We start from the raw sequence: 13,879 nt of genomic DNA, 5'->3' as shown, positions 1-13,879 counted from the left end.
GAGCAAAAATATAATATAGACATGAAAACAGAAGCTCATTAAGCTTTTCTCCACTCCTTCATATATCAAGAAATGAGTTCAAATATGCGGTAAAAGACTGTAACTGTAATGGTATTACAGATGTAGCTAATAGCACTAATTTTACTAAAGTATGGAAACTTTTACAAGGATATTGGACATTCGATCTCACAGTTCAAGAAGATATATACAGGTAGTTGGATGTGGCCTTATAGTACGAACAATTCTGGTATTTACCTGCAATAATTTTATGAAATCACAGAAAGTCTAAAACAGGGTGGCCAGACAGAGAATGCAGCCTCCAGTCTGTTTAAAACAGTGCAACCACATTTTGTTCATCCCTAGTGTACAATATTGCTTTTATTAAACAGCACTGCAGAGAAGTTATTCAATAATGTAAAAAGCTAGTGCTACATTATGCACTGATTTCTCAATACTGAGCAATGCACACACTACACACACATTATTTGATGATGTAACAATACACCCACTATCAGCTGACATCACGATCATGACAAGTTATATACCATTGGAAAGCTGAAAAATCAATCTATTTAGAGGTTTATAACACATTTGATATCTTTTGATATTTTGTGAGTGATAATCAATCAGTCCATCAAGAAAACACCCTCCAGAAATTCTGTAATGTGTCAAGGAAGGAAGACAAAAAGTAATACATGGTATGAGTGTGAGAAATTCCCAGTCGCATTGCACATGCCTGTACTTTTCCAAGAACACCACACCAATAAAAATTTCTAAAACAGTATTACATTCAATCCATATCACTTCATAAATAGTAAGGACAGATTTATAAAGAATGCCTATAAAAAAAATGATATAATTTTGGGACAGATGTGTAAGACAAAACAAAAAATTTAAAAATTTAAACAGTAAATATAGGGTTGACTATGGGGAAAAATTTTAGAAAGTCAATGGATTAAAAGTTATACATTTTTGTCTACAACATCTGCAGAACTCAGTTTTTCTTGGGAAAGCAACTATCAGTCACCACTGTAAATGGAATTCACAATAACAAATCTTTTGTCTGTGTTTTCCCCTTCAACTCTTCAATACATTCATTTGTACACATAGTTTAAATGACAAAATACTGATGTTCTGTTTTATGCACATACCTTGCTGTTGGCAAAAAGCAGACCAACTCCCTCAAGACACACTTGCAGTAAGCCACCTTCACCAGTTCGCATATCTTGTACTGGGAACTCCCCTCCAAGTTCTACTCCGGCCAGAGCACCACTACCTCTTGCTGCTGCCCGCTCCATTGCTTCTTTTATGCAATAGTAGAGATCTTTACACTACAACAAAAAACATACATTTCATGATAAGATACAACTGTTACTTAAACACATTAGAATAGTAAACGAAGAAAAGCAGAGCAAAATAATGTGACTGCAAACATATACTCTGACAACAAAACTTGACTCGAAGAGGTAATTTCAGAATATAAACTGACATGACTGTCCCAATTGATAAACAATTTTTGAAGAGGAGACTATGTAAAATCAAGTTAATAAATGATTACCATAATAGAAATAATAGCCATAAAATACAACAAAAATTTTTCCATTCGCCATTATGTAATTTTTTTTATAGTTCACATAAAATGTAAGTGATCTCATGAACTTTTTTGTTTCATTTATTCATATGCAGTAGTCCTTCGGAAATGAAAGAGGAAATGGAGACATGGAAATATCAAAAAATATTTTCTTTCCTCTTTTTAATAGTTAAAGAGGCTTTTTTTTTTTACGAAATTCATATTAAATCTCAATAATTTCTTGCTTTGGCCTGCTAGCTCATCTATGAACATAACACTGGGATTGGTATTCTGTGGTGCACTTTTCAAAAACATTGAAATTTCAAAATGTTCTTAAAGTGGTCTTATTTTATTTTATTATTTCTATGACTACATTTTCTTAGTATGTGTTAAACATTTTTGATTTGGATTGCAAATTAAGATTTAATTCATCACACGAGTCTATGACAAATGACAGTGGAAATGGAAAATTAAAAGAATCAAAAACACTGTGACAATTGCCTCTACAATCCTGGAAGAAGGTAACAAAGTAAGATACACTGGAACTTCACTGAACAGGAGAAATTAAAGCAATTTGGAGCGGATATCGAATAACAAATGTAAACATTGGTACACTCATACTTTGTCTGTGTTAGTACCAATTCATTACATATCTTGTGTGTGTGTGTGTGTGTGTGTGTGTGTGTGTGTGTGTGTGTGTGTGTTATGTTTTGCCACAGATTAAAGAGATTACATCATATGGGGTTATTTGACGCTACAACTGCTGTTTGCATAGCATAAAGAATGGTTTATTTATGTTGGAGATAATTTGTCTAGGTATGAATCATAAATGTCCAATACACTGGTTTTACGGGGCCTTCTGGATGATTCTAAAAAAGAAATAAATCAACAAATTGCTACAATAGACAGAAGGAAAGATTAATGTTTTGCAAAAATAACAGATATTGTCATATGAAGCAAAAAAAGGTTTGGAAGGACATGTGCTCTACTCTGAATATTTCTGAAACAAACCATATCTTAAATGTCAGTTATAATTGGAAGGGGGGGTTGGGGGGAGGGGGGGGGGGGGGGGGGGGAGCATGGTGTGCTGCGCAAGAGTTTACATATCATGGACATTCTCATTAGTGGCAAACAAGCTACAATTTCAATGAATAGAGTGAAGCTGGTCTACATGTTCAAAGAGGCATTGACTACACTGCCCAAGATTTTGAGACAGGAGAAGGAAGGTATTACAATCCAGTCTCCCATTCCACCACCACCTCAACCACATCAAGACGAAGCAAAACGCATGACTTGCTCAGGAAGATACGTTCATTTTCCTGCCAGTTACAAAGAAGACTTACCACACTCTGCCTCGCCAAGGGGGCTCCTGTAGTGACTACTACACACTGACACCACAATCGGAACATGCAACTGTCACTTGCATTGAAGTTCGCGCATCAGTGCAAAATGAAGGAAGAAGAATACCATCCTTATGCTGAGCGTTTTCGCCACTAGGGGCATGGTGATTTGCCTGCAGTGGCACGCCTCATTTGCTCTTAGAATAGCGGAGCAACTACCTATTTTTACTCTGTTTTGGAGAGATTCTGTGACTCTTGTTGATATAGTAATGCTTGTACACAACTGCAAATGTGGACAGTTAATAAATCTGTTTGAAGTTCCATCTCGTCTTTCATTGTACAGAAGGTCAAGTGCAGGATTTTCTCACATAGTTTTATCTCCCATCAGTAACAATGATGCTTTGCAGAACATCTCTCTGAGTATACAGCAATTTGTTGTTCTTGAAATGATTTCATTGGGATAAAAAGATACATATTGCCATCTAACAGCTGACATTCAAATTATGTGAAGTAATGAGTGGTAATGTTGTAATGGACAATGTTTCATATATGCTTGATGCAAGTGTTTATTTGTTCTCAGATGGAGCAGCAGCATATAACACTACAATATGACATTTGGCTGTAAAAGTACTAAAATTTGAGGAAATGTCGGAGGTAACATCATGTTTTGTGAATTCCCAAAGGAATGCAAGTCCCTCTCTCTCAGTTATGGTGTACTGCCACTCTCACTTAAAGAGTCCTGCTTGCAAATGCAATGGTTTTCATATTATCATGATCAGCCTCATCCACTTGGTACAGGTGTACACCCAACCCAAAATCTGCATTTTTGCATGCCAAGTTCAACTCTTTATTCAAGTCTTGATGTGAAAGTAATTGTGAGCTACACAGCTGTTGCTTAATCTCTTCAAACTACTGTTGGCATTCCTCAATCCACTGCAGAAGCTACCAGAGACAGTGAGAAAGAGCGCTTAAAACAGTATTGCTCCATACAACAGCCAAAAGGTGCGTGAAACAATCTACACCAAAGCAGAAGATTTTATAGAAGACACAACTGGAATCTAATGAAGTTTTCCCAAGATTGTTAGGAAGGAACCTGTATTTAGATCAACCAATCAAAACAGAGGCAATAGCATCTTTGAATATAAGTAAATTCTTGATAACAGTTCAGGAAAGTTGCTGGCAGTTCCGAAGAATGATTGAGAAGTTATAAAGCCAGCTTGGGGCAACTAGATAAGTTGTATGAACGCCGAGGAAGCAAAAAATCCAAATACGATAGAGGGCTATATGGAAACAGTAAGAGGAATGCTGGCACACTATTAATGGCCATCGATCAAATCGAGAGAACAACAGAAAATTTTAACATGTTTTCAAGGTCACAGAGGCTACTGCGGACAGCATGCTGGCTATGGCCACCAGAAAACGGTTCGAACAACTACACAGTAAGTTTAGTCGGCCAGCAGGGAACAGAATGTAAACAACACTGGCATGCTGTGGCGTGATGGGAACAAGTAAAACTAAATCTCAGGGTCCTGAGGCAATCCAATGAGGAACAGACATTGTAGGACCAGTGGAAATGTCAACATGCAAGATTGAACATGCAGCTGCTCAAACTGATGAACTGATGCAGAAAAATAACGAAGTACCTGATGAGACCATACAGCCTATAACAGAAGCAGATATTTTTGGAACCAGAGAAGATGTTTAATTTGACTCCAGAAGAAAAGTCAATGCTGTGCCACAGAAGCTGTATATGAAATGGTTAGAGCACAAAAAAAGGATACCAAACTTTCCAGGGAATGTAATATGTATTACACTTTCTGCAGGTGCAAAAATCAAGATAATTAAAGAGCAAATCTTAGTTACAATGAGGCTATATAAAGAAAATTATAATGTATAGGTACTTGTGGTTCCTGTGTTAGCATTAGCCTGGGTATTAGGTGTTGACTGTTTGATGGATCACAAAGCTCATTTGACATTTTTGTAGAGGTGTAAACAAAAGGAAAGGAAGCTGTTGTTGATTTCAAAGGGAGACCTGATATTAGGGAAATGGTAAGAGCCACTATGTCATATTGTTTGTATGATTTGCAGTTAGAACACAAAAACCCATAGAGGCAGAGCATTATGCAAGAAGCAATGAAGATAGAAAGGCAAGGCAGGCACAGAAGATCTTGAACTTGTAGTTGATAGAAAATACAAATCACGTAACATCAAAACTGGGAAGAATTGAAACAGCTGATAGAGATTTCTAGAAGGCGTAAGCTGATTTTTTGTCAAGTGAGCCAGAAGTAATAAAGAAGGCAGAATACAAGCTTCAGTGAGATAACGTGAGGCCTATTTTGTACCACCATATGCAATCCCATAGTCAAAATGTGAAACAATAGAAGAGGAGATTCAGAAGAAGTTACAGATGGGAATTACTGAACAGTTGACAAGACAGTATAATAGCTGATTATTTCTGGTAGAAATCCGACATCAGATGTGTACTGGATGCATGTACAGCGAACAAGGTAACATTTGCACAGTGTGAAAGACCCAAACCTTTAGAAGAATTACTCCAGAAATTTCATGGGGTGAAGGTTTTTAGTAGTATCAATGGCATGTGGTCAGGATACTGAACCATCCTCTTGCACAGGGATTAGATGGATAGATCATGTAATTAATGAGGAGGAACTGAACAGAACTGGTGAGCAGAGGAATTTGTGGCACAAATTGACTAGAAGAAGGAATATGTTGGTAGGACATGTTCTGAGGCATCAAGGCATCACCAATTTCGTATTGGAGGGCAGTGTGGACGGTACAAATCATAGAGGGAGACCAAGAGACGAATACACTAAGTAGGTTCAGAAGGATGTAGGTTGGAATAGGTACTTCATGATGAAGAAGCTTGCAAAGGATGGGGTAACATGGAGAGCTGCATCAAATCAGTCTCTGTACAGGGTAAGAGACATTGAGGAACTACTATTTGATTCATCATATAGTCTTTATCAGTGTGTAAATTGGTCATCACAGGATTATAGGCTGTGTATTCCATCACACACAACTGAAAGCTGGCATTGTAGACGATTTTCAGTAATGCCCATTTTGGTGCAGACATATTTTGTATATTTTTTTGAATGAAAAGAAAGATTTGTAAGAATCTCTGCATGCATGGTGAATGAAGAAATACAGAAGGTTCATCATGAGCATAAGAGACTAGTATTGTATTATAGGCATTGAGTGTCAGAATACTGTTGAGCTGGAAGCCATGTGGTTGTTGTTGTGGTCTTCAGTCCTGAGACTGGTTTGCTGCAGCTCTCCATGCTACTCTATCCTGTGCAAGCTTTTTCATCTACCAGTACCTACTGCAACCTACATCCTTCTGAATCTGCTTAGTGTATTCATCTCTTGGTCTCCCTCTACGATTTTTACCCTCCACGCTGCCCTCCAATACTAAATTGGTGATCCCTTGATGCCTCAGAACATGTCCTACCAACCGATCCCTTCTTCTGGTTAAGTTGTGCCACAAACTTCTCTTCTTCCCAATCCTATTCAATACTTCCTCATTAGTTATGTGATCTACCCATCTAATCTTCAGCATTCTTCTGTAGCACCACATTTCAAAAGCTTCTATTCTCTTCTTGTCCAAACTATTTAGCGTCCATGTTTCACTTCAATACATGGCTACACTCCATACAAATACTTTCAGAAATGACTTCCTGACACTTAAATCAATACTGGATGTTAACAAATTTCTCTTCTTCAGAAACGCTTTCCTTGCCATTGCCAGCCTACATTTTATATCCTCTCTACTTCGACCATCATCAGTTATTTTGCTCCCCAAATAGCAAAACTCCTTTACTACTTTAAGTGCCTCATTTCCTAATCTAATTCCCTCAGCATCACCCGACTTAATTAGACTACATTCCATTATCCTTGTTTTGCTTTTGTTGATGTTCATCTTATATCCTCCTTTCAAGACACTGTCCATTCCATTCAACTGCTCTTCCAAGTCCTTTGCTGTCTCTGACAGAATTACAATGTCATCGGCGAACCTCAAAGTTTTTATTTCTTCTCCGTGAATTTTAATACCTACTCCAAATTTTTCTTTTGTTTCCTTTACTGCTTGCTCAATATACAGATTGAACAACATCGGGGAGAGGCTACAACCCTGTCTTACTCCCTTCCCAACCACTGCTTCCCTTTCATGTCCCTCGACTCTTATAACTGCCATCTGGTTTCTGTACAAATTGTAAATAGCCTTTCGCTCCCTGTATTTTACCCCTGCCACCTTTAGAATTTGAAAGAGAGTATTCCAGTCAACATTGTCAAAAGCTTTCTCTAAGTCTACAAATGCTAGAAACGTAGGTTTGCCTTTCCTTAATCTTTCTTTTAAGATAAGTCGTAAGGTCAGTATTGCCTCACGTGTTCCAGTGTTTCTACGGAATCCAAACTGATCTTCCCCGAGGTTGGCTTCTACTAGTTTTTCCATTCGTCTGTAAAGAATTCGTGTTAGTATTTTGCAGCTGTGACTTATTAAACTGATAGTTCAGTAATTTTCACATCTGTCAACACCTGCTTTCTTTGGGATTGGAATTATTATATTCTTCTTGAAGTCTGAGGGTATTTCGCCTGTTTCATACATCTTGCTCACCAGATGGTAAAGTTTTGTCAGGACTGGCTTTCCCACGGCCGTCAGTAGTTCCAATGAAATCTGGTAAACATGACAGAAAACATCATGTGGAGACCATCAAGCCATATCATTGAGAAGATGGAGTGACTAGTATGATCACAGTTTCTAACCACTATGTAGTGTAAAAAAATTTAGTGACGTATGTGACTCTGTGGATAGCTATCTTTATGCAGTCACAGTTATTTATTAGTATGTAAGAGCATTTTGTGTGTTTAGACCTATGAAATGAGTACACTCAAAAATAGTGAAACTTTTTGTAGTACTGATAAGTGTTATTATTCTACATAATCCAACAATCTGCCTATACCCTGTATACATACGGTAATAAAATTTGTTTCATGTACTTATTTTTGCTCTGAAGTAGCAAGATGGCTCAAGTTTCCCTGACATATATATTAATCACTTTTATACTGCATTTTTGATATATGATGAGCACAATATCTGTGATGTTCATAGGCTCACTGACAATTTCTCTTAGCTACTTAATTTCATTTGCCCTGTTTAATATTAGCTGAGTACAGTGTAAGGACTACTACCGCTAGACATAAGCTAAATGTATGATTTACAGGCCAGGAGAAGGTCAGCACTGATGGGGCACAGCTGCATTGTTTCGTGTGTGCTGGAGATGGATTACCATAAGGTGGAGAGGACAGTCTGATGAATGTGCATTGTGGCTATCATATGCTGTAACAGCAGCTGCTTAACCTGCAACTGCAAGTGGGCAGTGCCATAACACAGCAGCCCCTCCCCAATTATCCATCTAATGAGCATCACAAAGGTGCAGTACTGTGAATTACAAAAAAATTTCTTGTGAGAACTGTCAAGCTGAAGTGAGCGTGCATGGCTTTTTTTTTTTTTTTTTTTTTTTTTTTTTTTTTTTTTTTTTTTTTTTTTTTTTTTTTAAAAAAACCCTCCAGGGACTTAAATAATACTGTGCTTTCTTATATACATTATCTTTTGTCTTTGTGATGTAAAAACTGATCAATATTATGACTATTTTGTTTTGTTCTAACCTTCATGATATTACTATGTTGTCATTATCTATCTACATCTGTATCTGTGAGATGGACTAAACCCCCCCTCGCCTCTGAAATAACCTCTACCACAGGGACCTTATTTCTTGCTTTTACCAATTCTCTTCTAGACTTCAAAAACATTTCTGTGTGAGAATGTAAGCACACTGTAGTATCACTCCCTTACCTGCTTGCCTACAATTTATTTATTTTATTTAGTGCATGGCATTTAAGTACATAACAATACTATCAGAGAGAGCTTGTTTCTTGCTTTCCCTGGTTCTCTTCTAGAATTTGAAAACATTTCTATGCAGGAATCTAAGCATACTGTAGTATCTCTACCTTACCCACATGCCTATATTGATAAACACCTCTCTGTGAAGTGCAGAGCACAATTGTTGAGAGGCATTTTTGGCTTCCATAATGTGTATATGCTTTAGTGCTGACATATTGCATGCAGAAAACAAATTACAATATTTTGTTGGAGCAATTAAAGTTTTTACCATGGAAGCTGTGTATTTTACATCAGTGCTGATGGCTCACTTTTGGTGATTTATTTGAGAATTTACAATTCTGAAATTATGTGATGAATTCCAAGAAAACAATAAACTGCATCATGATGGTTACAGTACACGTAATGTGGACTTGATTAGATCTGATTGAACATTCTAACACATCAGGCAAAACCTCACGAGCATAGATACCTTTTATTCAGACTTCATACCGCTAAATCCTGAAACTGCCCTGTCACAAACAGTCATGTGTACACGAGTGAAAATAATAAGTAATCCCACTAGAGCATAGATACCTTTTGTTCAGACTTCATACCGCTAAATCCTGAAACTGCCCTGTCACAAACAGTCATGTGTACACGTGTGAAAATAATAAGTAATGCCACTAGAATGGATGATGCTAATCGAAAGATTTGTACCACCAATCTAATTCAAACAGTATTTTCTGTGTTTTTGCTCCAAGTATTTGAACTGAGTGATTAATGTTTCAACAACAGACTTCAATATATTTTAACTACATTGCTGAAGTGCCAATAAATGATCTCACAGATAATATGTTAAATCAATGTAAATGGTGCAGCTTATTTAATGGTTCATTGCACAATATATTTGAATATCTGCCATTTGCTTGTGGCTGTCATTGTGTGGGTAGTTTCCCAGCCTGCCATAACTGATAACATTACAGGATTCTATCTTTAGCTGGCAGTGGGAGAAGCAAAAGGACAATTGCCACAGGGAAACTAGGTATTTTGGATTTACACATGTGATCATAAAACATTCAATCCTTATGCCTATGCTTATGAAACTTTGTGCAGCATTTGTGAATGAGAGACCAAAAATTCTAATTATTTTGATGCCTGGGCATGTTACAATGTGAAGGACACATCCAAGAAATTTGACATAAATATATAAAGTTATAAGGTTGAATTTTGTGATAGTGGTGCATTAGGAAAGATGCTTAGAATATTGCTCAAACAGCTAGTAAACTGCTCTACAGTTATTGACAAATTATTCAGGCAGATTTGAATAGATTGTGGCAGCGCAATTAGTCTAAGACTATCAGAAAAAGTGATGTGTAGAATATTTTTGTTTTCTGAACTCATGTTTTCTTTTTATACATGGTTTCCCACAAGTGCATTCCATGTCCTACTTAGCGAGTATCTTCTTTCTAGTGTTGCATGTATTCAGTTCACAGTTTAATAGAGTGTGTGGTTTTAATATTCTTCACATTTCATTGCAGACTGGCGTTCCCAAAAGTGGTGTCCCCAAAGAAGGTGATGAGCAATCAACAACACATCATACATGAGGATACTCAGCTGGCCACTATGGATGCCCCTCCTGTCAAACAATTCAGAGGAAGTAATTTCTTTTCCTCCAGTGCCAACAAATGTTGGACAAGAGCTGGGTACGTTGCATGATTTGCAGCCCATGAACAGTTCATTGACTAACTGCACTGCATCCTCTGATTAAGTAAAGTTTAAAGTTTCAGTAAACTGTTACAATTTCTAAGTAATTCCAAAAATATATCCTGGGTTGGACACAAAAAAATATGGCAAGCCTGTCCATGTATCTCTTGATTCCACATTTACAATTTTATCATAGTATCATGGTTAATTTAACTAAAAATGGACTAATAGTTCCATAAATGCTGCCAATTGCTGATGTGTTAAAATTAATTTACAGCCATTTTCCTCTTAATTCATAATTTTTACAGAGGAAAGTATATCACTTTTCTCCAGAATGCACATGCTTATAATGTGATAAAACTTTTTAACAACAAAAGACAAAGACATCTGATACAGTAAAAAAGAACACCATCTAATAGAATAAAATTACTGTAGTAACTGAGGTAAGACTTTAACTTATACTGTATGTGTTATTTTGCAGACAAAAATACCTCCCCTTAGCTGTATTTTGTTCTTTGTGAGACACTGTAACAACCGGAAAAGGTAGTTTACAATAATCAGATTGAATACAGTATACATTGGAAAGCCTTTGAGAAGTGACTGCAGTAAGTCAGTAGCGCATTGCTCCCATATCCAAACTGCGGGATCCTACAATTCAGTTTGTTAAGGTTTCACCATTAATATTTATTTAAAATGCAGGAACTTACATTTTAATATTAAATACAGTATTGTTTGAGTTTCTACTAACCTTTTTCGTATAATATTTATGCAACTGTGTCTGACCACCATTTCGTCTCCAAAGGCACAGCACCTTATTTTTTGGGCTGTACGTCATGTTAACAAGCCGTTCAAACCACCACCGCTCAACAATTGTACCATTCACAGAACGCAAGACAAGTCCATCTTCACGAACTTCAAGGAACAGTAAATCACCAGAAGGATCTACACCTGCATGAACTGTAAAGCTTTGTCGGTGCATCTGCCTTGAGCCTAGTGGCTTCAGATCAATGTCATTGCCATGCTGTAAAAGCAATATTGAGAAAAGTGCTTCAACTCTGTATGTTCAATTAATTCATATCACACATTTCTTGCATGTTTGTAAAGTTAAGTTCTATCTATTTACAAGGTTATACTAAGACTTAATTATTTTATTTAAACAATAACTAAACTTAATTTTCTTCTAAAAAGTAAAAGAATTTGTCAAGCAGATAGCATTTTAATTTGGTTGTAGTAAATTTTATTATCTATTCAACTCTACAGAGCACAATATAAAGGTTCAGAGATCTTTATCTTTGCACAATCACCCCATTCTGTACTGGATGAGTAATGTATAGTATGAGTCATTTTCCCTTTCACTGTTATGCCTATATGAAGGTTTCTTTATTTCTTTAACTGTGACAGATAATTGATTCCAAATGCCATAAGGAGGATATTGTATAGTGATGCTGTCAGAATACTTATTTAATTTCAAGAAATTTAAGTGGGGACACTATATGTTCTGATTTAATATTTTTGTACAATAAATACTTGCTTTTTCAATGTAGAGTTGGCCCAAGTGTACTGTGTTATTATAGGCAAAACATTTTTTTTTCATTTGAATGTCCAAAATCTGTTCTTACTCATGACACAAAATTATAGAACCTTGGTATTTCAGACATTGCATAGCTAATTTTCAGTTCAACTTTCATCAATGGCCACACTTGAAAATTTTGTAGTCTCCTCCTCATTCAATGAGTTTTCTTTTAGGGTAATTGTTAATGGAGAAAATGAGGCAGCAAATCTTGTGGAGAATGCAATAGAATGCACTGTTTTTCATCAAAGATGAGTGATACTCAGTTTCAAAGAATCAGTTCACTGTTTTCAAAGAAATTAAAAAAGAATTTTTATGTCCATAACATCTTCCTACAAAACAATAAAAGTGTCCTGAAGCCAACTTGTCTCCCAAAACCTGTGACAGTATCTTGAGTGTTCACAACATATACAAGTGTCAGTATATGATTCATATGGCCTCTGGGACTCCCTACAGACAGGAAAGTGATATTAGCAGAAAATTGTTGTAAAATACATGAAGACTTGCAAATGATTATTGCTGTGTGCAGGAACTGGCATCTGACTCTCAAGTTAATGCAATGTAAAGCCCATAACCAGATAAAAAGTATGGTATTCTCTGAATATGCCAACAGAAGTAAGCCATTAGAATCAATGAAATCAGTCAAATATGCAAGGGGCATGGCAGCATGTTTATTGTGCAGGAGTCACCAGCAGGTATCTTTAGTGTGTGCAGTGATGAAGAGAAAAACAATGTTTTGTACTATACGTTATCTTACTCAAACTGTATGTAAATCAATGAATAACACAGTTCAGCTGCTAAGACACTGACCTCATATTCTCAGCAGGATGGAGTTTGCTCTGTCCAGCCATCCTGGTTAAGGTTTTCTTAAGTTTTCCTAAATAATTTCAGCTAAACGGTTCCTCTATCGAGGCCCTAGCTGGCCACCTGTTTTATCCCCATAAAAAAAGCATACTTATGTACTCTCTCTTTCTTTCTCGCTCTCTCTCTCTCTCTCTCTCTCTCTCTCTCTCTCTCTCTCTCTCTGTGTGTGTGTGTGTGTGTGTGTGTGTGTGTGTGTGTGTGTGTGTATTCTGAGTTTTTGATTTTGATTGCATTACCATGACAATTCCTATATCATGGTGGGATGTTGCTTGGATGAATATGCAAACAAATAAATTTATCAGTTTCATTTATTAATACACCTAGGAATTTGGCACAATTTGCTGAGTCAAATTTTTTGTCCCTATAGTTTATTTCATCTCTACATTGTGTTGATTGTTTTGTGGTGAAATTAACAACTTATGTTTTTGCAAAGTTTGATTTCAGATTTTTGTAGGAAATTCCCTGCAGAAAGTAGATACTGTAGGATTAAAAGAGACCACTCTCCAAAAAGCAGAGGCACTGAGTTGTCGATAGGTACACAAAAGAAATAAAATTGTTAGTTTTCAGAGTTATACTTTGACAAGATAAATATGCAAACACACACACACACACACACACACACACACACACACACACACACACACACACACACACACATCTATGCCCCAATTTGGTGCTGGCTATGCTATTTTGTGGCAGGTGGACTGGTTCTGGTGAGGGGAGGAGGGGGTAGTGTTGGTGTGGTGCGTAGTGGGAGGCAGAATGCAGGGAGAAGAACTGGGGGTGGGTGGCTAGCTGCTCGCAGGGAGGTGGCCAGTTTATCGGCTAGGAATGTAGGAGGGAGGGGTGGCAGGTATATGGGCTGCTACAGTCATAGCAACCCATATACCTGCCGCCCCTCCCTCCCACATTCCTAGCTGGAAAATCGACTGCCT

General features: G+C 37.0%; 1 protein-coding gene across 1 annotated transcript in view; it reads right to left on the bottom strand.

Moving 5' to 3' along the window:
* LOC124788082 (MAP kinase-activating death domain protein) overlaps positions 1-13,879 on the bottom strand; it is a 593,942-nt gene that overhangs the window by 112,715 nt on the left and 467,348 nt on the right. The window contains exons 32-33 of the mRNA XM_047255179.1: positions 11,259-11,531; positions 1,152-1,331 (exon numbers count right to left, since the gene is read on the bottom strand). Coding sequence (XP_047111135.1) covers positions 1,152-1,331; positions 11,259-11,531 — 453 coding nt within the window. The remainder of the gene's footprint in view (positions 1-1,151; positions 1,332-11,258; positions 11,532-13,879) is intronic.

Source organism: Schistocerca piceifrons, chromosome 3, assembly GCF_021461385.2.
Source record: "Schistocerca piceifrons isolate TAMUIC-IGC-003096 chromosome 3, iqSchPice1.1, whole genome shotgun sequence".
Classification (NCBI taxonomy): domain Eukaryota; kingdom Metazoa; phylum Arthropoda; class Insecta; order Orthoptera; family Acrididae; genus Schistocerca; species Schistocerca piceifrons.
Note: the sequence above shows the minus strand (reverse complement) of the source record. Positions and strands in the feature narration are given on the sequence as shown.